The sequence below is a fragment of the Dipteris shenzhenensis genome, chromosome 20, assembly GCF_047967505.1.
Source record: "Dipteris shenzhenensis isolate YYH24624 ecotype China chromosome 20, Dip_SZ_1.0, whole genome shotgun sequence".
NCBI classification, from domain to species: domain Eukaryota; kingdom Viridiplantae; phylum Streptophyta; class Polypodiopsida; order Gleicheniales; family Dipteridaceae; genus Dipteris; species Dipteris shenzhenensis.
In genome coordinates this window covers 32,248,999-32,272,823 of record NC_141615.1, presented here as the reverse complement: position 1 = coordinate 32,272,823, position 23,825 = coordinate 32,248,999, and the positions used below count along the sequence as shown (strand labels likewise).

Genomic DNA, 23,825 nt, shown 5'->3' with positions numbered 1-23,825 from the left:
TGCACCTACATCCAAGAGGAGCAAGAGGAGTTGAATACTACAGACATAGCTCAAAAAGGGGCTACACCCTTGGGTGCCTTCCAAGGTAGCACAGTAGGTATCAAGGCATGGTGACTAAAGTCTACAGAAGCTCTACAAGGAGCACACAGGTCGTTGAAGCCCCTCTGATGCCCACAATCAAGGCATGGTGACTAAAGTCTACAGAAGCTCTACCTCTATAGGCATGGTGACTAACGCTCTACAGAAGCTCTACCTCGAAAACGTATGAAGTGTATCCAAGTGTCGTTGAAGCTCCTCTATTGATGAGAGTAAGACCACGTCGTCTACGCACAGGAGCATCTGGTGTAAAGACTCAAGGCCGAACAAGATTGATGATAATGAGCAACCTTGTTTGGTCCCAATAGTACTCATGATCTCCTTGTTCACCCTGCACCTACTCGAACCCTACCCAAGACTCTCTCATGAAGTGTTTTGAATGCTCAAGTGATCCCCTAATCGTACCCCAATTTCTGTAGACGTCTAATGAGTCGAGCTCTCAACATTGTGTCAAAAGCTTGCAAAAATGCACAAAACAACAATGAGAGAGAGAGAGACGTCTGCAGAAGACCTCACGGGTCTATGAGGCAAAGTACCAGCATCAAACAAATGACTTACTACATCTGGATAGCCAAAGAAACGAGAGAGTGGACAAGGCCAACTCCACCCGCGTTATTATAGAGCTTACCTACATGCTAACACTATCATAAAGTGGTCTTTATAACATCAGTTTAAGACTAAGAGTCTTTGAGTTTGGATTTGAAGTCCCTAATCAATGCTTGCCCATCTCAATAAACCACCCATTTGCCTACCTTGCACACTTCCTTTACCTTGGTGAGTTCACTGTTTCTTTGTTTGAGCTGGAGCAGAGTGAGCTCCTCAAATATCCAAATCCTTGTACCCTTCAACTTATGTGTTTGTCTGAGAATTTCGATTCTTGCTACCTACCCTCTGCAGTAGATCTATGCTTGTGTGCCATTTTGACAGACATTGCAGACATCATTTTCATCCCATTCGATTTGCGGTACTTCTTTCTTAAGGCATATGATTATGTCCTCAATGCTTTTCCCCTCATCATCATGAAGGCATCCTTCTTTCAATCCCCCAATGCGCAAGATCGTCTTATTCCACGCTCTAGCTTCCTGCTCTTTTACTTCCACATAAAGGTCAGCTCTATTGACTTTATTACTGGTGTCAGCAACAACTATTTCTTGCTTGATTGAGCTTACGTGAGCGAAGATCATGTCTTAAACGATGGAGACAAGTATCACTCCCAAGGGCTACAAGCTAAAGCTTGAGCTCTCTAATCTCTTGTTGAAGGTAGTAGATTTGCTCTTGTGGGTCAATATTAACCATCCACCCTTGATGTATTTTTTATAAGAGAGAGAGAGAGATGTTGGAAGGGGAGATGGAGGGAAGCTGGTGATAATAATTTACTCCAAGGAGTTGGCCTAGACTAGGAAAAACTACATACATGACCCAAATTCATTTCCCTTTCTAAAAAGTTAAATTTAATCATTTATAATATTTTGTATTGGATTTAAAAACTCCTCTTGTAAAACCCATATCGTATGGTTAATTATTTTTAGGTGCACATACATGGTGACAAGGGTGGATGTGTGTATGCATATTGTTTTTGTCCTTCTAGCTCTACTTTCTCATGGCAACATAAGGACAACACTATGCAAGGCAAAGAAATTCATGTTGAAGATTTCAACATGAAGGAGACGAGGTATGCCGTTATTGTGCACCTATAGTACTTTCACAAAGACAATTTTGAATAAAGTGGAGATGAAGATGACCTAATGAATTATCCTACCATAGTTAAAAAAGAGCCTAGATGAACATCACCACTTGAAAGTGCCACAGATGCCCAAGTGATTCCCTAATCATACCCCAATTTTTGTAGACATCTGACGAGTCGAGCAATCAGCATCGTATTGAAAGCTTTGCAAAAATCTACAAAGCAACAATGAGCGTGAGAGAGAGAGAGAGAGAGAGAGAGAGAGAGAGAGAGAGAGAGACACACACACACACACACACAAAGAAGGGGGGGAGGGGAGAGCGTAAGGATAGATGGAGGGAGGCTAGTGGTGCAATAATTTACTCCAAGAAGTCGACCTAGACTAGAAAAGACTACATACACCATTTACATACATGGCCCAAAGTTTCCCTTTATAAAAGTTAAATTTGATTATTTTAATGATTAGTGATTTTATTAGATTAAAAAATGCCTCATGTTAAATCCACATGGTGTAATTAAATATTTTTAGGTGCACATTCTTAGTCACAAGGATGGATATGTGTATGCATAATGTTTTTGGCCTTCTAGCTCTAGTTTCTCGAGGCAACATAAGGAAGCCATAAGCAAGGCAAAGACATTCGAGTTGAAGATGTGAACATGAAGAAGGAGACGACACAAGAGACGAAGACAAGGGAGGGAGGGGGAAGGAGATTTGAAGAGGGAGAGGAAAAGTTTTCAGCTCTACTCTTATTCATGGAGACAAGTTTGAGTAAAGTAGCAATGAAGCTGACCTCTGCAAAAATGCAGAGCCTCAATAAACGCACGCATCCCACCCAAAAAGATGTGGAAAAAGTGAATAATCAATGCACATTGATGGTGGTACCAACAATAATACCAATGCTAATTCTTTATTAACATATTCCGACATTTCTTATCAAAAAATGCCTACGTGTGCTTGAGTATTTGTGAGGGTTCTTATATTTTGTTGTTGAGAAAGAGCATTTTCAAGATTTGAGAGAGGTGCGACAAGGTAATCTGATTTCTTTTAGGCTCCCTCCTTCCTATTGAGGGTATCTTTTTGCAACCATCTTTGTCTTGCATCTTTCTCCTACACATCCTTGCTTGTAAACCATCTTCTACTTACAATGTGGTTTATATGGAGGGGGTTCTACAACTTTCCCTGACTTGTTCTTGGTTATGCCTTCATATCCTTCCTTGACCAGCTGGGTTGCTTTTTTGAAAGATTTTGGCTCTCTAACATTTGTCAATCAGACTTCATGTCTAGGTTTCTTATTCTTGATAATATCCTATGCTTCTTCCACCAATTTTCTTATCCATCTTAAAATTTTGATGTTGAAGCAGGCTTGTCAAACTTGGATTCATTGGGAAGAACTTGAAGACTTTGATGTCTCAGGGTACTGCAAGCCTTTTGTTATATCGGAAGTCATATATTCTTCATATTGCTCCTTCATTACTTCCCTATTTGTGCAAATACATCATCTAACTATTCTATCACCTACATGGGATTTTCTTTCAAATGCATCCCATATACAGGATCATGGACATGGCCTATATGTTCTTCAGAAAATTTTCAAAGACAACATGTTGTATGCTTTTGCTAATCTACTATCAAGCAACCTTCATTATCTTCTGGTACCACAGGCGGAATTAAACCTGGAATGCATGACTCCTATCACGTATGGGAAAGCAAAGCAAAAATGTCTTCTCATCTGTAATTCAGAAATTAAACGAGGCCAATATTATCAGAGAAATTGAAAAGGAAAACTCCCCAGATTTTGCAACCACCTGTGCTGAAATAAATAGAAAATGAACCTGTATGTTCAACACTAACCTTACCCCAGGTGACTTGGACAATTAATATATATATATATATATATATAACCCTCAACTACTCTGTACGAGACTCAGGCTTGCACTCATCTGTAAAACCTCATCGAGTAAACTTTGGCCCCAAATCAAAAGACAATCCCAAGAGCGCAGAGCATGCCTCTACTCAATGAAGAGGTTTCAGACCCTGCAATTTTGAATTGTTCGTAGTAAGGCAACTGTTTACATGTAAATACAACCAGAAAAGAGCATGCAAACTTACACCACAAAGCACAGCATGCAATACTTTCTTGAAGGTCTCATTTAAGATGTTGCTGACAAGAATATACAGACAAGCAGAAAAGCTTAACAGTCTCTATGCCATTTACCTTGGATGCTCGGAGCTCATTAGTTGGTAGCAGAATAGATTTGTCCGAGGTGAGGACTTTTGATAATGCTCCTGTGCTTATCCTGAAATTGCATTGTAAAACAAGAAATCACGAGAGGCTCAAGGCACACTTTCCCCACCTTCCTTCAGCTTGCCAACGGGAAATTATCATCTATAGAATACAAATGAAATCCACTAGCTCTAATATTTACCCAATGTCAACAGATCACAACATTACCCAAAAAACTTTTCATTATTCGACAAGCCAAAAAATCCTTACAATACATCTTATTCGCACGTGAAGGCTTTAGCCTAGTTGGAGCTATGAAAAACTGTTTAGCTCTAAAAATACCACCTCTTGTGATATTTTTATCAACTCGCACTTGAAAAAACACATATACGCATATGGATGAGGAAGATTCCATGAATACTCACCTCACAAAGCTTCATGATTTGAGGGAACAATTGCTGAATATTGATGAAGTTATTCCAGATTCAGAGATGATTACTCACCTCTGAATTCTCTTCCTGAGTCCTATCTTGGTTTCCATACCTCGCTGAATTTGTCATTGAGGGGGGGTAGCAATCCTCTCTCCTTTCACAAGTTAGTAGGACTTCTGTTGCAGGAAGAGCAGACACGAAGAAATATGGCAACACGGGCTGGTGAGCATGCCATGCTTTCAAAGTTTAAGCCCAAGGGAAAAGGGCAGCAAAAGCAACATGCCAATCAGCCCGCACATCAGCTCAGGACAGCCCTCTTATAAGGCTAAGGGTGATGTAGATAAGCCTAGAAAGAAGGGCATTTGTCACTACTGCAAGAAGCCAGGTCACTATATTGGTGAATGCAAGAAGCACAAAGCTAAGGAAAAGAAAAGGGATTCAGGTATGGCTATGTCAAATGCATCAGCTCCTCATGCACATGATGGGGGAGATGTTACAGCCAACTTTGTGGAAGAGCACTATGCCTTTTTGTCTTGCATTTCAGATTTTTCAGTAGGTAGTTCAAATGCTACAGCCACTATTGAGGATGACCCTTATGCTTTCTTGACTTGCAGTTATGATCCTTCAAAGGATACATGCTCTCTCAGTGTCGATGAGACACTAAATACTTGGTATTTTGATAGTGGTGCTTCTAAGCACATCGCTTCCAAGAAGAGCCTTTTTGCATCTCTGCATCCTCCACCTACTAAAAAGAAGGTGACTTGTGTAAATAATTCTTCTTATTCGGTGTGTGGAGTGGGAGACATTATCCTCACATCCAGTGATGGCATAGATTTCAGAATTTCAGATGTTCTCTATGTGCCAGGTATAAAGAAGAATTTGCTTTCAGTGTCCTCTCTTAATAGAGGAGGATTTCAAGTTGTATTCAATGATGCTAAGTGTGCAGTCAGAGACAAAGAGAATGACTATGCTTTGATGTTGTCTGGCCCTTTGTATCGGGGTCTTTTTCAGCTTGATATATATGAGAAAAGATCCGATCTTGCACGTTCAGTGAGCACTCTCACTGCTGCGATGTAGAATGCGGAGTTATGGCATGCCAGGTATGGGCACATGAACTATGGCATCTTAATGACACTTCAGAAGCATCCTATGGTTAATGCATTGCCTCCTTTAGAGTCACCTCCTCCTCATGCATGTGAGGGTTGCATCCTTGGCAAGATGCATAGATTTCCTTTCAAGAAGGATGGTGCAATGAGAGCTACATGCAAATTACAGCTCATTCACAGTGATGTCTGCGGTCCCATGAGGACACGTGCTTTTGGGGGTTATCTTTATTATGTTACATTCATAGATGACTTCACCAACTACACTTGGATCTATGGTCTTAAGGCAAAATCAGAAGTGTTTATGCATTTCAAACACTTTGTGGCTATGGTTGAGAATGAGATAGGACTCAAGGCGCAGACACTTCGCACAGATAGAGAGCGGGGGGGGAGGGGGGGTTATGTCTCATGAGTTTGAGGCATTTTTGAAGGAGAAAGGCATCACACATCAGCTTACAGTGAGGCTTACACCTAAACAAAATGGTAAAGCTGAGCGCAAGAATCGCACTCTTATGGAGATGGATAGATGCATGCTTACCAGTAAAAGTTGCCTCACAGGTTTTGGCTCGAAGGCCTCATGTGTGCAAACTATGTTTTGAATCGGGGTCCCACAAAGGCTTTGAAGACAATCACTCCCTATGAGGCATGGCATGGAAGAAAGCCTTCAGTGGATCACTTCAGAGTTTTTGGTTGTGTTGCATATGCCCACGTGCCTGTGGAGTTTCGACACAAGTTGTCAGATAAGGCACTTAAATGCATTTTTGTTGGGTACAGTGCACAAAGCAAAGGCTATTGACTCTACAATCCTGCTTCTCGCAAGATTTTTGTGAGTAGAGACGTTATATTTTTAGAGAATTCAGCACGTACACATGCTGAATTTACTATTCCAGCTTTTTCAGATGATGTTTTTTAGGGGATGCTTCCTATAGCATTTGGTTCCCTACCTGAGGCTCATGCTGAAAATCAAAATTTACAGCAACCTCCTCCTCATCCACATGCCCCGATTCAGCCACAGGCTGATTGTGTATCCCACAAGGTGTGGATGAAGTCGTCAGGCAAGAGATTCAAGAGATACACGCAACCAAAACAGTCCCGAATTGGTTGCTACAGACTCTCAGGGAGAGTAGGCTTGAGGCACCATTGCCTGGCAGGACTCGTAGTGCAATAAGGCACGCAGGGGGGGCTCTTTCAATTGACACAGCTTATGCAAGTACTCTTCCTGAAGAAGAACCTGACTCTTTTGAAGAAGCAAAGGACAATATGCATTGGATGCATGCCAAGCACAATGAATTGCAGTCCATTGAGAAAAATCAGACTTGGGATGTTGTAGATTTGCCACCAAGTAAGCATGCCATTGGTACCAAGTGGGTTTTCAAGGTGAAAAGGAAGCCAGATGGGTCCATTGATAGGTACAAGGCAAGGCTGGTTGCCAAAGGCTATGCATAGAAGAAGGGCATAGATTATGAGGAGACTTTTGCTCCTACATCCCGGATGACCACCATACGGTCAGTTATTGCCATGGCTGCAAATTTTGTTTGGAATGTCCATCAATTGGACATAAAAAAAGCTTTCCTTAATGGGGACTTGCAGGAAGAGATTTATGTCAAACAACCTCCTGGATTTGAACTTTTTGGCAATGCACTTTCAGGTTTGCAAGCTTAACAAAGCTTTATATGGGCTGAAACAAGCCCGCATGGTATGCCAAAATTGATGCATTCCTAGCAAGTAAGGGGCTATATAATAGTCCCACGAAAAGCACCCTCTACATCAAGAAGGATGAGGGGGATATTTTGGTCATCATTATTTATGTAGATGACATGCTGCTCACAGGGTCAAATGAGGAAATAATTGCATATTTTAAAAGCTGAGTTGAAAGCTAAATTTGACCTAACAGATTTGGGCATGTTAAATTTTTATTTGGGGATCCAGTTTATACAAGACAAGCGTGGCATTGTTATGTCTCAATCCAAGTATGTGCAAAAGCTCTTGGATAGGTTCAACATGCATGATCATAAGCCTATAGCCACTCCCATGGAGCCGGGGATGAAGCTTACTATGTATGATGCAAGTGAATCAATGGATGTCACACTTTACAGCCAGGCTGTTGGATGCCTCATCTACTTGTGCAATACACGGCCCAATATTCAATATGCAGTATCTCAAGTGAGCAAATATATGCACAACCCAAAGACAGCACATTGGCAGGCTGTAAAACGCATCTTCCGTTATTTGCAAGGCACAAAGTCTTATGGCTTAATGTTTCCCACGGGGGGTGACTTGCAGATGCATGCTTATGATGATTCAGATTGGGTTGGAGACTATGATACCAGACAGTCCACTAGTGGTAATTGTTTCTTTTTGGGCAAAGGTTGCATTTCTTGGCTGAGCAAGAAGCAATCTACAATGGCTTCTTCCTCATGTGAAGCTGAGTACAGGGCAGCTTTCACAGCAACAGTTGAATGTGTTTGGCTGAGACGTTTGTTTGCTGATCTTCGTCTCTTATTGGAGGGTCCTTCTCCAATTCTCATTGATAGTCAGAGTGCTATAGCAGTGGCAAAGAATCCTTTGTTTCATGCTCCCACAAAGCACATTGAGGTTCATTATCATTATGTCAGAGAGAAGTTGCATGCGGGGAGATCAGTATGATCTATGTGTCAACACATGACAATGTTGCACACATCTTCACCAAAGCACTTCCACATGAGAAGTTTGAAGCATTTCGCCGTACCCTAAACTTATCTCCTTTTGGTGATTGATCACTACCTCGTACACCACATTGGCACTACAGGGTGGTGTTAGAATTATTATTATATTCTAGGCAGTGGCCAATGTAATGTAATGTAATAAGTGGGTTAGGGGCACTTTTCCCTCTTAAAGGTTTGTCCCCCTAACCACAGTCTAATCCCTAACTACAGTTAGTGGATAAGATAGGGTTTTGTCACTTAGACAAAACCCCTCATCTCTCTTTTGTACTCACTTCATTCCAGACCACTATTCAACAGACTTACGTTCAGCTCACTGTCTTGCTCACTCTTGCTCTCTTTGTTCTCACAATGACAATAGCCGTTGCATGCCAAATAGGCTTTACACCCATGTACAACAGATGGATCAATCTCGAGTGACCTGCAGCAATCCGTACACAGTCTCGTTTTGCATGCAAGGTTGCCCGTACAATCCATATGACAGGCCGTACAACAGGCGATGACAGCCTTGAAATGCGAGCCACGTCCTTGAAATGTGTGAGAAGCAACCGTACCAATCCTTGGGATGCATGAAGGCACCTCAAAATGCCTGCTAATGCTCACTAGAGAGGGAGAGAAATTATGTACGTCATGTTACAACTCCCAAGGGCCAAGGCTAGATAGAGAAAGGTCGACACTTGCAAGCACAAGCACACCAAAGACTGCTACATGGCTCATTAAAGCCTCTAACCCTCTTACCAATGACACACTTAAGCTGTCCCTTGGGCCCATATTTTTGACCCCTTAATTCCTTGTCTTAATGGGTGCACTTAGGATTAGACCCTACTTCTCACATCAAACCTTAGGGTTTTCAGTATCCACGGGTTTAGTTGCACATAGAAAATCACGTCCCCGTGACACTTACTTGAACATGCGATAGAGCTGGAGCACAAGCATGACAATGACGGAAATACAATGAGTGAGGGAGACTTCGGGACCTCTTCATCATGCATTAGTCACTCTTCAAATAATGATCATGAGGAGGATGACACTAATGATTACAAGGATCGGCAAACATCAAATCTCAACCCTTGGTAGACTCATTGGCTGCAAGTTCTATATACAAGGTCCGAGTATTGAGGAAACTATGGTACAGCTGTAATGAGCTAGCTTAAAAGCAGTCCTACCATTGATTTCCTTTGAATCAATGTAGGCATCCATCAACACATCCCGGGAGATTATGTACAGTTTTGTCTAAGCATCACAGAATTGCAGCTCCTTGTCAACATGTCCATCTTTTACTTCATCTAAAGCTTAAATTTGACCTTCTTGCTATCCGCGATAGTCCTCATTTCTAATATGTTCGGTGAAACATTATGTTAGAAATCAACCAACAGAGGGTATGCACAGCAGAAGACTGGTAGAATAGCCCAGGAGCTCACACAGTGTGTGTGGTGAGTGGAATCACAAACTTCTTAACTTTATGTGCTTCAAATAAATGTGCAGAGTAGTAAATAGACAATGATCCAGCCAGACATAGAAACCGCCACAAGAATATATTTCCATCCAAAAAACTATGGACACAATACAAACGATAGATCCAGAGTCCCACCAAGATGTGGTCCTCTGATCTTACCACAAGGTACTTCTACTATTTGCCGGATATCTCCAGATAACTGAGCCCGCTTGCTCCACCTCGAGCATATGTAGACTCTTCGTCCAAGGACCTCAGCAACTTGCTGCCCTAGTAGACAGCCTAGGCTCCAGTCCTAGATGAGCTCAGTCTGCAGCAACTCTTGGACGACTCTACCTCCTGGATGTAGGACTTTACTGCCTTTCCAACCGACCCCACAGCTCCCCTTTTACGGGGCTGTGCTGGCCAAATCAGTTGGCCAGCCAACCAGCCTATCAAGCCCTATATAAGGACAGGGTGCTGCCCTTTTGCACCACCTAGCCCATTCGATGCCCTGCACCCCTGCTTTCCTCCCAGTTGTGGTCTACCCTAAGCAGCTCCATTCCTGCACCTTCTTGCTGGATCATCTCGCCTTCTAGTGTCACGATCTGTGACGTATTCCTTTCTCTATTTCTAAACTTATGGATAGTTTGATGAATGGACACTTGTGGAAGGGTATGCCCTTTTGATGGGACACTTCCTATGAGGCACAACCCTATGCCCTTTCGACGGGACACTTCCTATGAGGCACAACCCTTCACAAGAGACATTCTATTGAAGAGACATTCCTATTGTAATGTACCCTCTCATCAAGGGTCACACCCTTCACAAGGGGTACACACCTATTCATGCACATACACTTTGGAGTACACACCTTTTCATGTGTGACTCTTCACTCTCTATATAAGAGAGGCCCAATTGTATGGATGACACTACAGATACCCTACAGACATTCAAGCAATACAATTATTCCTTGTTCTCTGCTATTTCAGTCTCCTTTCTGTTCCTTAGCACATTTCTAAATATAGTAAATCTAGGATTTCTTACAGTGGTATCAGAGCAAATTTCGCTCCTGCCTGTAGGAAATGCCCCCCACCTTTCTAGCACCTATCTGATACATTTCTTTCCGCTAGAAGGATATCCGTGCACATTGTGCACGGAAGAGATGGAGAGAATGAGCGTAAAAATTTTTAGCGCCAACCCTGTCTAAAGTCATCAATGGCCTCTCCATCTCCCACACATCATGAGTTGATGTGAATGGACACGATAAAAATCGTGTCTTTTCATGTGCTTGGGCTGTCCCAAAACCAAGGGACGCACCTTTTCCACCATCGGACACACCTTTTGATGAAGAGTCTTGACTCCTCACCCAAGGGACACACCCCATCGTGGCAAAAAGGACACACCTATTCATGTGGGGACACCCCTTTTAAAAACAAGGACACACCCCTTCATGAAAAGGTGCACCTATTCCAAGGGACACACCCCTTCGAATAGGCACACCTTTTGGCACCAAGCACTTATAAAAAGGGTACGTAGAGGGGTTCAAAAGGAAAAACCCAGCCCCAAACTTTAGGTCTACCCTAGGTTACCCAAGGGTCAAATAAACCCACCTTTTAAAATTTTTTTTGGGCAACTACCCAACGTAGGCAGCACAAACGAAAAAAGGGCGCACCTTTTCAACGCCCATACAGATTTTCGTCAAACAGGTTGGCCTCGCTGCGCAGCCCCTACCCTCACCATTTCGCTGCCAGCCCCTAGCCTCGCCATTTCGCTGCCCTGCTCCCCTTGCCATATGCAGCCCCTAGCCTCGCCAGTCTTTCGGCCCTGGTTCCCTGCTTGCAGCACCAGATCAGCAATAGCCTCGCCAGCCTGCAGCACTAGATTCAGCGTCAGCCAGCCATTTCTGCCGCAAATCAGCCTGCCTTGGAAGCCAGCCATTTCTGCCGCGATCGAGCCTGCAACCAGTTTTCACCATTGACAGCCTGCCTCCCCCCTTCTGTTTCGCCAGTCTTTATTGACATCAGCAGCCTGGTGCGCCAGCCCCCTATCGCGATCCAGAATTGGGTACCTACAGCCTGTTGCGCCATTGACAGCCTGCCCCCCCCTTGTTTTCGCCACCTTATCTGCCAGTTCAGCAGCGGTTCAGCCCTCCTCTCGCAATGAAGACAGCCTGTTAATTGCGCCCTGTTCCTATTTTCCAAACCGGACCAGCCAGGCATAGATCTACTCCTCGCCAACCACTGCAACATGGACCCCCGGACAGAAATCTGCAGGCCTCTTCTACGCAACAAATTGGCAGATTAAATCAATGATAGGTGGATTCTTTCCATTCTACTTTTAAGGATTCTCTTGTCATTATCCAATTACAGCAAATGAAAGAGGCTCCCTTAAAGCATGGAAACCCTTGGTAATTCACCCGGCCTTTCAAGGACACCTCAGGCATCATCTACCACACAATATCGTGTTCAGATTGCACAACCAGCCCATTTCGGAGCTATTGCATCATGGATCTTCTGTGTCACGTGCCCTCCTAGTGATTTGGACCACATCCTATACCTTCTGTGTGAGGCACCTCAGTTACATTACTTCCTCAGCACAGTCCAGGTTGTGTTCCACGAGACACGAAGATACCCAGAACTCGATATTTCTCAAGAGTTTGCTGTCCATCTTTGGAGAGAATTTTACCCCTCACCTTCGGCATCTCCAGGGTACTCTCCACCTCCTTCAGCTCCCAGATATCCTCCTCTACAGGTTGTACCTTCCCCAAGACAGTATTTACACTCTGAAGGCACTCCTTCTCCTGAATATCCTCCACTTCCGACAGCAACTCCCTATCCCTTCTCAGATCCGTGGACTCTGTAACCTATGCCTGTACTCTCACGAGCAGTAACACCCATTTCGGCATCATCTTCAAGCTTCCAAAACTAAAAGACTTGACATCAAACTTCCGGAAGCCTACACTGGTCAACGCAATCACCGAACAGTTCACCAATGGCTCCGAAACCTCGACCTTCTTGGGATCCACAGAGATGCCTTGAGCTGAAATAATATGTCCCAAATATTCGAGTTGGGTCTTGAAGAACTCACTCTTCTCAATGTTGATGTAGAGAGAATTTGCGCGGAGAACTTCAAAAACTTGGTGAAGATGTTGTTTGTGCTCATGTAGGGATCTACTGAAAACGAGGATGTCATCGAGGTAAACGATGACGAACTTATCGAGGAAAGGCCTGAAGATGTCGTTGGCCTGAAGATGTCGTTCATTAGTGTCATGAATGTGGCCGGAGCATTGTTTAACCCAAAAGGCATGACTAAACATTCATAGTGTCCATACTTTGTTCGAAAAGCTGTCTTGTACTCATCACCTTCTCGTATGCGAATTTGATGATAACCTGAACGAAGATCAATCTTTGAGGATTGTGTTGCATGTAGAAGTTGATCGAAGAGGTCATCGATGCGAGGCAATGGATACTTGTTTTTGATAGTGAGCTTGTTGAGGGCTCGGTAGTCGATGCACAGGCACATTGACTTATTCTTTTTTTCCACAAGTAGTACAAGAGATCCGAAAGGACTGCGACTGGGCCGAATGTGACCTTTGTCAAGTAGCTCGGTCACCTGTCTTTGGATTTCTTCATTTTGAGTGTAAGAAACCCGATAAGGAGGTTTCGACGGTGGATTACCGCCGAGAATAAGTTCGATTGGGTGATCCACTGGTCGTCGAGGTGGTAACTACTTTGGCAATTCCTGTGGAAAAATATCCAGGTAGGGCTCGAAAAAAGGTTGGTTGAGGTATTCAGGAGGATCCTTTGTTGGTGTCTCTTCTACTGCCGTAACCAACAGAAGTGAAGTCTTTACTTGACGTTTACGAACCCACTTCTTTACTTGTAGGGCAGAGGCAACTGGGGTTGAAGGAGAGTCCCTTGAACCAATTAGCTCAATAAGTTTTCCTTGGTGGACAAACTAGATAGTATGGCTGCGAAAACTCATTGATGGATCATAGTCGTAGAACCACTGTTGTCCAAGTATGACATCGTACCGAGAAAGAGGCATGATGTCGAAGTTCAACTTATCCGTATAATGTTGGATGCAAAAAGACAAGTTTTTGATCCTAGTGTTACACAAGAAGGTAGTTGCGTTTGCGAGTTCAATCTGATAGTCCATGAGACTAGGACTAGTGGTCAACCGAAGTTTGTCGACCATAGAACTAGCTAGGAAGTTATGAGAGCAACCACTGTCGATGAGGATAGTAACCGTTGTTCCACGAATCGATCCTTGAACACAAAGTACTTGAGTGGCTAGGGAAGATTCGGGGTTGCTGGCAAGGCTCAGATGGATGGTATTTGCCATTCGAACAGCTTTGTCTTTCTTGTCTTGTGCTGGGGTAGCATCTTCTGTTTGGGAAGTGCTAGGTTCCATATTGGAATTTTGCTTTGGTCGCTTGGGACAATCGAACCATCTATGGTCGCCTGTACAGATGGTACAAAGTCCTTTTGTGCTGCGGTTATTCTTGTCAGTGGCCGCACCTTTATGTAGGGGATGACGGTAATGACTTTGTGAAGAAGAAGAGGCGCGATCCTTAGAGGAGTGCTTCTGTTGGAATCCGGCATACGATTTCTGAGACTTCTGGGGATCTTGAGACTGTCACTCACCTTGATTACCGGAGTTTTTTCGAAACCTGGTGTTATCTTGAGGGCGAGCACCTTTGGCCATAGTAGAGTTCTGTGTGCGATTAGCACTCTGCTTCCCTGTGTTTTGGAAATCTGTAATGCGCTCTGCGTAAGCAATAGCGCCAGCCGTGGTGGTGATGTTATCTTTAAGGACATCAATGCGTAACGAGGGATTTAGGCCTGAGATGAAAGCATGAAGGCGATCATCCTCACTTAAACCATCAATCTCCAGCACCGATGTGGTGAACTGAGAGATGTAGGAAGACAGGGAGCCTGTTTGCTCCAACTGTCGGAGTTTTGATCGTGCTTGGAAGTCCGCATTGGCAGGTATGAACTGCTTACGGAGCACATGTTCAAAACGTTCCCATGTTAACACACTTTTACCATCCTTAAGCGTCTTTGCCACCATAGAAAAGCTGTATCCTTGAGGAGGGAGGCTGCCAAGGCGATCTTTCTGCCTTCAGTGAGGTCAACAGTATCAAAATACATGCGCATTTTTGCGAGCCATTGGTTAACTGTTCGGCAATTGCGTTGACCAGTGTAGGCTTCCGGAAGTTTGATGTCAAGTCTTTTAGTTTTGGAAGCTTGAAGTAAACAGTAGAGGGCACGTAGTTCACTGTTTTCTACCTCAGGTGGAAATGAATCCGCATAGTCGTCTGGTTGCATCACGTCATCCTCTGTATGTGTGATACTGCGAGAATCTTGGAGTTGTTGGACTTTCTGGACCAAGTCGGAGATGCTGTCCTGAAGTTGGGAAATTTGAAGTTACAGTAGTGTTTCGCCTTATACGTTGACTTCAGGGGTCTTTTTTGGACCTGAGTCTTTGATCTCTGGAGAGACTACACGCGAGCGTCGCGACATATCGGAGGTCCCCGTGAGAAAAGCACGAACCTGCGCTCTAGTTTGTATCATTCCTGGAAGAAGATTCGGGCTGCTCCCTGAGGTTGCTCATGTTGGAGGGGACAGGCGAGGCAGGATGGAACCACCCGTGGAAATCTGGTAAAGGAGGTCCTGTCTGAGGTAACATTGGTGATGCCGAAATGGGTGTTACTGCTCGTGAGAGTACAAGAGTAGGTTGCAGAGTCCACGGATCTGAGAAAGGATAGGGAGCTGCTGTCGGAAGTGGAGGATATTCAGGAGGAGTGCCTTCAGAGTGTAAATACTGTCTTGGGGAAGGTACAACCTGTAGAGGAGGATATCTGGGAGCTGAAGGAGGTGGATAGTACCCTGGAGATGCCGAAGGTGAGGGGTAAGATTCTCTCCAAAGATGGACATCAAACTCTTGAGGAATATCGAGTTCTGGGTATCTTCGTGTCTCGTGGAACACAACCTGGACTGTGCTGAGGAAGTAATGTAACTGAGGTGCCTCACGCAGAAGGTATAGGATGTGGTCCAAATCACTAGGAGGGCATGTGACACAGAAGATCCATGATGCAAAAGCTCCGAAATGGGCTGGTTGTGCAATCTGAACACGACATTGTGTGGTAGATGATGCCTGAGGTGTCCTTGAAAGGCCGGGTGAATTACCTAGGGTTTCCATGCTTTAAGGGAGCCTCTTTCATTTGCTGTAATTGGATAATGACAAGAGAATCCTTAAAAGTAGAATGGAAAGAATCCACCTGGCATTGATTTAATCTGCCAATTTGTTGCGTAGAAGAGGCCTACAGATTTCTGTCCTGTGCCTGGCTGGTCCGGTTTGGAAAATAGAAACAGGGCGCAATTAACAGGCTGTCTTCATTGCGAGAGGAGGGCTGAACCGCTGCTGAACTGGCAGATAAGGTGGCGAAAACAAGGGGGGGGTAGGCTGTCAATGGCGCAACAGGCTGCAAGTACCCAATTCTGGATCGCGATAGGGGGCTGGCGCACCAGGCTGCTGATGTCAATAAAGACTGGCGAAACAGAAGGGGGGAGGCAGGCTGTCAATGGCGAAAACTGGTTGCAGGCTGGATCGCGGCAGAAATGGCTGGCTTCCAAGGCTGCAGGCTGATTTGCGGCAGAAATGGCTGGCTGATGCTGAATCTAGTGCTGCAGGCTGGCAAGGCTATCGCTGATCTGGCGCTGCAAGCAGGGAACCAGGCCGAAAGACTGGTGAGGCTAGGGGCTGCATATGGCGAGGGGAGCAGGGCAGCGAAATGGCGAGGCTAGGGGCTGCATATGGCGAGGGGAGCAGGGCAGCAAAATGGCGAGGCTAGGGGCTGGCAGCGAAATGGCGAGGGTAGGGGCTGCGCAGCGAGGCCAACCTGTTTGACGAAAATCTGTATGGGCGTTGAAAAGGTGCGCCCTTTTTTCGTTTGTGCTGCCTACGTTGGGTAGTTGCCCAAAAAAAATTTTAAAAGGTGGGTTTATTTGACCCTTGGGTAACCTAGGGTAGACCTAAAGTTTGGGGCTGGGTTTTTCCTTTTTAACCCGTCTAGGTACCCTTTTTATAAGTGCTTGGCGCCAAAAGGTGTGCCTATTCGAAGGGGTGTGTCCCTTGGAATAGGTGCACCTTTTCATGAAGGGGTGTGTCCCGGTTTTTAAAAGGGGTGTCCCCACATGAATAGGTGTGTCCTTTTTGCCACGATGGGGTGTGTCCCTTGGGTGAGGAGTCGAGACTCTTCATCAAAAGGTGTGTCCGATGGTGGAAAAGGTGCGTCCCTTGGTTTTGGGACAACCCAAGCACATGAAAAGACACGATTTTTATCATGTCCATTCACATCAACTCGTGATGTGTGGGAGATGGAGAGGCCATTGATGACTTTAGGCAGGGTTGGCGCTAAAAATTTTTACGTTCATTCTCTCCATCTCTTCCAATGCACAATGTGCACGGATATCCTTCTAGCGGAAAGAAATGTATTAGATATGCGCTAGAAAGGTGGGGGGCATTTCCTACAGGCAGGAGCGAAATTTGCTCTGATACCACTGCACTATGAATGTCAACAAGACTTATAGGTTACTCAGTGCAACATACTACTGGCCTCAGATGAAAAGCGATGTCATCAAAATGGTTACATCTTGCTTATCTTGTCAACAAATGAAAGCAAGCCGACGACTTCCAATAGGACTTCTTCAGCCTCTTCCAGTTCCAACTGAAAGGTGGGAAAGTATTTCCATGGATTTCATTACAACACTACCACGATCCGCCAGAGGTAACACTCAGATTATGGTAATTGTTGATCGATTGTCCAAAATGGCACACTTTGTTGCTTGCAAAAGCAGTGCACAGGCTCCAGACATAGCCAAACTCTTCATACAACACATCTTCCGACACCATGGATTGCCCAAGAATATCATATCCGACAGAGATCCTAAGTTTACCAATCACTTTTGGATTTCACTGTTCGAATCTTTGGGTACAACTCTACTGTTCAGTTCAGCCTACCACCCAGAATCAGATGGCCAGACTGAAAGAGTCAACCAAGTTCTGGAAGAAATGCTTCGACATTATATTCAGTCACGCCTAGCAGCTTGGGAAGAGTATCTACCACTCCTTGAGTTTGCTTATAATAACTCTTTCCATAGTGCCATCAGCATGACTCCATTTCAAGCAGCTTATGGACACACTCCGATTGTACCAACGAATTTTGTACTTCAACATCGAGTGGCCCTAGCTGATCAACTGGTTCAAGAAATGCAAGACATTCTACTCCAAGTCAGGGATCATATGCGAAAAGCGCAAGAGCGGTATCAACGCTCTGCCAACAAACATAGACGTCACCTGGAATTTAACACTGGTGACATGATGCTATTATTTGTAGCCCCACATCGCTATAAGACGGTTAAGTTTGTGTTTCCTAAGTTGCGACCAAGATACTATGGACCTTTCCGAATCGTCAAGAAAAATTCACCTTTAAGTTTCAAATTGAAATTACCACCATCATGGGGTAAAATCCATCCGACATTTCATATTTCTTGGCTAAAGACGTACATTCCAGGCGATGAAGCAGTTCCTCGTGCAGGTGATTATGTTCCAGAAATCGAAGACGATTATGTTCTCCTTATTCCTGAACGTATTCTCGACCATCGACAACAAGAGACTTGACATCGGCTTATCATAGAATTCCTTGTTTTGTAGCGAGATCTGGACGACTCCGACACTACTTGGCAATCTAATGAAGACTTACAGCAGTACCCTGACATTTTACAGCAATATTTTCAAAATTTACCGTGGTATTTTCTACATCAGTTCATTCTCTCCACCAGGGTCTTATTTTGAGTGGGAGGGGATGTCACGATCTGTGACGTATTCCTTTCTCTATTTCTAGACTTATGGATGCTTTGATGAATGGACACTTGTGGAAGGGTATGCCCTTTCGATGGGACACTTCTATGAGGCACAACTCTATGCCCTTTCGACAAGGCACAACCCTTCACAAGAGACATTCTATTGAAGAGACATTCCTATTGTAATGTACCCTTTCATCAAGGGTCACACCCTTCACAAGGGGTACACACCTCTTCATGCACATACACTTTGGAGTACACACCTTTTCATGTGTGACTCTTCACTCTCTATATAAGAGAGGCCCAATTGTATGGATGACACTACAGATACCCTACAGACATTCAAGCAATAATTTTATTCCTTGTTCTCTGCTATTTCAGTCTCCTTTCTGTTCCTTAGCACATTTCTAAATATAGTAAATCTTCTAGTGCTGCTCCAGATCTACCTCTTCCAAGCCAGATCCATGTTGTGTATGCATCACCATGTTGCTGTTCATAGTCTCCATCTATTGCAGCCACCATGGCTCCTCCAGAAGCGAGGCGCTGCCCATGTGGTAGCCCCCTTTCTCTCTCTTCTCTGGGCATATCCTGCCCTCATTTAGGGGCTTACAGATGGGGAGGTGACCTTTCCAACACCCCTCTCACCGACACATCTCGGCCCAATGCCAACACGTCGATGGCGTTGCCCAAGCAACTCCCATGATGGAACCCTTTGGAATCCAGTGTCGATTTTGGTTCATGGCTTTTCAACCAATGGCTCCTCCTCTCCAGGTCCAATCCTATACGTTACGAAGCTTTTGAAACTCTGTGGTAGTCCTAAGTACCATCAAGACCAACTGGTCGGAGACTACCTTTTGACCAACCGATGCTAGTTGATCCCTTACCACCTTGACCTTCGTCAAGAGGCCATGTACCGACGAATCTCCCTCATCCATATCCATATTGTAGAGCTGATGCTAACGAGTCAAGATCCATGATGTATTATCTGTCTCATACACATCCTTCACAATGGCCCACGCTTCACTAGCATGTCAGTCATCTAGCCCCTATGATCAATGCCAAGGCGTGAGCATCTCTATCCTCACATGCTTCTAGTTCCTCTCCATCTGCGGCTTCACCTCTGCTTCTACTGTCAGCTTCCACAGTTTTTAAGCCACTAAATAACTCCAGATCTTCACCTTCCAGATAGGATAGTTAGTACCATCCAGTTTCCTGGACTCTCCAAAGCTAGGGATGGTGAAAGAAGGAACACGATTGGGGAGGAGGAAGGGGGAGAGAGGCTTCTGATTCTAAAATCGACATTTCTGCTACTAAACTACATAGCAAAATCAAAAATCAAACTCAATCGTCTGTAGACAAGAACTATGTACACACCTGACTGAACATGAGTCGCCCTCCTTCTCGCAAGGGCACAATCCTCCAGTCGTGGAAGTCAATTCCCTAGAGCATCTAAATCAGAGTCATCCTTCAGCAAGGTCACTACCTTCAAGCTCCCACACTTGTAAGCCCCTACTTGGTCTCTGATACCATGTTAGAAATCAACTAACTGAGGGTACGCATGGTGGAAGACCGATAGAATAGCCCAAGAGCTCACACACACTGTGTGGTGAGTGGAATCGCAAACTTCTTAACTTTATGTGCTTCAAATAGAAGGGCAGACTAGTAAATAGACAATGATCCAGCCAAATATAGAAACCACCACAAGAATATATTTCCATCCAAAAAACTATACAAAAGATAGATCTAGAGTCCCACCAGGATGTGGTCCTCTGATCTTACCACAAGGTACTTCTACTATCTGCCGGATATCTCTAGATCACTGAGCCCGCTTGCTCCACCTCAAGCGTATGTAGACTCTCCGTCCAAAGACCTCAGCACCTTGCTGCCCTTGTAGACAGCCTAGGCTCCAACCCTAGATGAGCTCAGTCTGCAGCAACTCTTGGACTCCTCCTGGACGTAGGCCTGAGGGTGTGCGTACTGCTGCTCCCAAAATCTGCTGGCTGCTGGATGTGTTTTTGCCCCCCAAGGGGCCCCTTAATAGGGGCAGATGGCTCCTCAAAGTCCACAGACCAGCAGGGTGCTGGCAACTTTACTGCCCCTCCAACCCACCCCACAGATCCCCTTTATGGGCTGTGGGCAGCCCCATAACCCTTATAGGGCTTTGTGCTGACCGACACAGTTGGCCAGCCGACCAGCCTATCAGAGGCCCTATATAAGGGCAGGGTGCTGCCCTTTTGCAGCCCCTCCCTTTGCTGCTACAGCACCTGGCCCATTGGATGCTCTGCACCCCTGCTTTCCTGCCAGCCCATGGTCTGCCCTAACCAGCTCCACTCCTGCGCCTTATTGCTGGATCATCTCGCCTTCTAGTGCTGCTCCAGATCTGCCTCTTCCAGGCCAGATCCATGCTGTGTATGCATCGCCATCTTCCTGTTCATAGGCTCCACCTGTTGCAGCCACCATGGCTCCTCCACAAGTGAGGTGCTGCCCATGTGGCCACTGGCAGCCCCCTTTCTCTCTCTTCTCTGGGCATATCCTGCCCTAGGTCTCCCCCACGCTCTCCTCATTTGAGGGCTTATAGATGGGGAGGTGACCTTTCCAAAACATTAATCTTGTCACTAAAATTTGCACCTAGCAGTCTGGTTTGGTATAAGTCAATGCTGCCCATAAAAATTGAATCCTTGGGAAATGGGGCTGCTGCCTCCTCCGTGTCATGCCATTCAAGCATCTTCAGCTTCTTTTGAGCATTGCATGTGCTCCCATAAGGCTTGGCTAATACTACTCAACATATTTGGGCGCAAGACCTTAGCAAGCTTTACTGTCTGCCCAAATGGACTGAGGCCGTAGCTCTCACATTCAATACCAAACAAAAGTACAACTAATGAATGTTCAGCAGTAATTTGCTTGTCAGAAATGGACCGCACAAAAAGGGAGAATCTCCATAAATGTTGTTGCAATTCTCAGATCTCGTCAGTCTAAGATAATGCATACAGTTGGCGAAAAATTGCTGCGCTATGAGCACAGACAAAAAAAACTGTTCACCATAAGTTCTTAAAGCGGGCCACCATGATAGCTACCCTATCGAATCCCTGGACTAATGCCACCAAGAGTGGGCATAATCTGCAAATGGACCTTAGCATAGATGATCTTGTCCTTGTTGTAATTTGGATGGAAGCGAAAGGAATCTTCCAGGTTCATGATCCACACGTCAAGCTAAATTAGACTTTGAGTTTCACACTTGAACTAATGCATTGTGAGCTTTTTTCTCACTTCGTTAGGAAGATAACTAGCTTCCTCCAATCCTCTCATTTGAGGCCAAACATATGATGGAACAGCCCTGATACCAATGTGAGAAAAGGAGAAGAGAAGTTTAGAGCAAGTTGCAAGGATAGCAATGAGGGCAGGTATAATGGGGAAGAGGGAAATAGGAAGCGGGGAGGCAGGGAAACGGGCAAAAAGTGCACAGGCAGGACTAGATTAGCGAATGGAGATGTCACATCAGAACGTGAGGTACAACGCACGTGAGGGCTGACTACTAATGCAAAAAGTGCTGAACCCTTAATTAGCCCAATTTCCCCCTCTATTACATAAAGGCCCATATTACACAAAGAATAGACTGAAGTCTAGTAAGACATGACTGCTACGAATAGTCGCTCATTTTGGTGAGCTTATGTACTTGGTTGGCTCAGACACCACCTCGACACTGTCAAGGTGGGTCTCTAAGTGTAAGGGCTGCTTGAAATCGACGAATATATGCAAAAGTGAGCAAATCCTCCCTTCTCACTTACTGCTCCCAAACTACTACTCAATACTGTGAGAATGAAATCACCGAAAGCTTGTAGTTAAAATGATGTTTCCAAAGTTTTCTTTGGTCTTTACCCGGTGTACAGACTAAACATCGAGCAAACCGTGATGAGGTTACGGAACGTGTCAATTAGCAAGTCAAGAACCAGAACAGAAAAATTACCCAAGTACGGCGGAAGCGGCAGAAACGGAACCCTCTGTTGCCAAAAGCAGATCTAGCAGACACTGCACTCCCTGCGCAAAGTTAAAAACTTCATAAGTATCTCGTGCGAAACCAAATTGCTAAGTTCAAGAGCAATTGCTTGTCCAAAAGTGTGCTCAGGAATAATGGAGGCCGACAGAACTACCTTGGGAAAGTCGGGATGGTTAGGTCCTATCTTCTGACCTCCAATCTTCTGTCCTTTCCCTGCGGGCAATATCCGAACAAGCTCTGGCGGAGGCGTGTACCCATCCAGATCAACGGGTCGCCTAACTAATTGCATTCACCGACGGCGGCACTAAGAGTGAGCTGAGTAGGAGTAGCCAAATTAAACCATGAGAAGGAATCCAAATAAGGGCACCTTTGGCGGCGATAACATGGCGAAGTCGATCAAGTGCATATGCGCGATTCTTGTGTTGAGAGCGGTCGTCTGCAGCCTGCCAAAAGAAAACCAGGTAACCAATGACAAAAAGTGGCTGTAAATTCTAATCCCAAGAGGCAAATGGAAGGCTACCTGCGAGACGAGGCCGGTGGGGAGGTGCGTGATGCGGACGGCGCTCTCGGTTTTGTTACGGTGCTGGCCACCGGGGCCGGAAGCGCGGAAGGTATCCATGGAGCACTGAGAGAAGAGATCTTTGTCGGAGAGGGAAAGGTAATCGGGAGGGGTGGCAGGAGGTGAGGAGGAAGGGGGAAGGGAAGAAGAGGCTGTGATGTAGAGGCGGAGGGGAGCAAGAGGTCGCCATAGCCAAAGCTTGGATGATAAGATGGGAGTTCCAGTGGTGATGGTGAAGATGGAGGAGAAGGCACAAGAAGAAGAAGAAGAAGAAGAATAACAAGTAGGAGGACAAGCCCTCAGGAACAACTCCATCACTCTCACCCATGCAATGCAATGCTAGCTCTCTCTCGCCTTGTTCCTAGTCACTAGTAGCCCCAGGTTTTGCCAACTCCGTTTAGACCAAGCGGCTACAACACGTGGATGTGTATATGCCGGTCCTGAGTTCAAGCCCCAGGGGCAGCTCAGGATCCTATCTTGGTCACCTCGTATGGGCGCGTTGTTGGCACTTTCAATTTCAGCACCACGCCACAAAAAAAAGAAGCATGCATTCAGACCGATCGGACCGTCGGCCTCGTGTTGCCCCCTCAGAGTAGTCGATTTCGGAGCACGTCTGTCTACGTCTCATGTTTAGACGACACGCACACCGCTACTGCTCGCCCTTGCTCGGACATTATCTAGTTGGTTTAGACCCTTGCTCACCTGTAATTGGTTCTACCACAGCTGGCC

General features: G+C 45.2%; 1 protein-coding gene across 2 annotated transcripts; it reads right to left on the bottom strand.

The window, feature by feature from the left end:
- Positions 1 to 3,506: 3,506 nt before the first annotated feature.
- On the bottom strand, positions 3,507 to 23,419 carry LOC147889548 (uncharacterized). Of its 2 annotated transcripts, none has more exons than XM_087391749.1 (6): positions 23,058 to 23,419; positions 22,905 to 22,980; positions 22,692 to 22,816; positions 22,508 to 22,578; positions 3,997 to 4,078; positions 3,507 to 3,815 (listed from the first exon to the last, which is right to left on the bottom strand). In XM_087391749.1, the coding sequence occupies exons 1-6, from the start codon at positions 23,409 to 23,411 to the stop codon at positions 3,795 to 3,797; spliced, it is 729 nt and encodes a 242-aa protein (XP_087247875.1). In that variant the 5' UTR covers positions 23,412 to 23,419; the 3' UTR covers positions 3,507 to 3,794. The 2 variants fall into 2 exon arrangements, with proteins under 2 accessions (XP_087247875.1, XP_087247876.1); XM_087391750.1 differs by having other exon boundaries at positions 22,692 to 22,774.
- Between the last annotated feature and the right edge of the window lie 406 nt (positions 23,420 to 23,825).

Excerpts from the sequence above, each read along its gene's own strand:
- LOC147889548 (XM_087391749.1), bottom strand. The coding sequence starts at position 23,411 with ATGGAGTTGTTCCTGAGGGCTTGTCCTCCTACTTGTTATTCTTCTTCT. Across the intron at positions 22,579-22,691 it reads ACCATCCCGACTTTCCCAAG|GGAGTGCAGTGTCTGCTAGA; the intron begins GTAGTTCTGTCG and ends AACTTTGCGCAG. Across the intron at positions 3,816-3,996 it reads ATGAGCTCCGAGCATCCAAG|GGTCTGAAACCTCTTCATTG; the intron begins GTAAATGGCATA and ends TCAAAATTGCAG.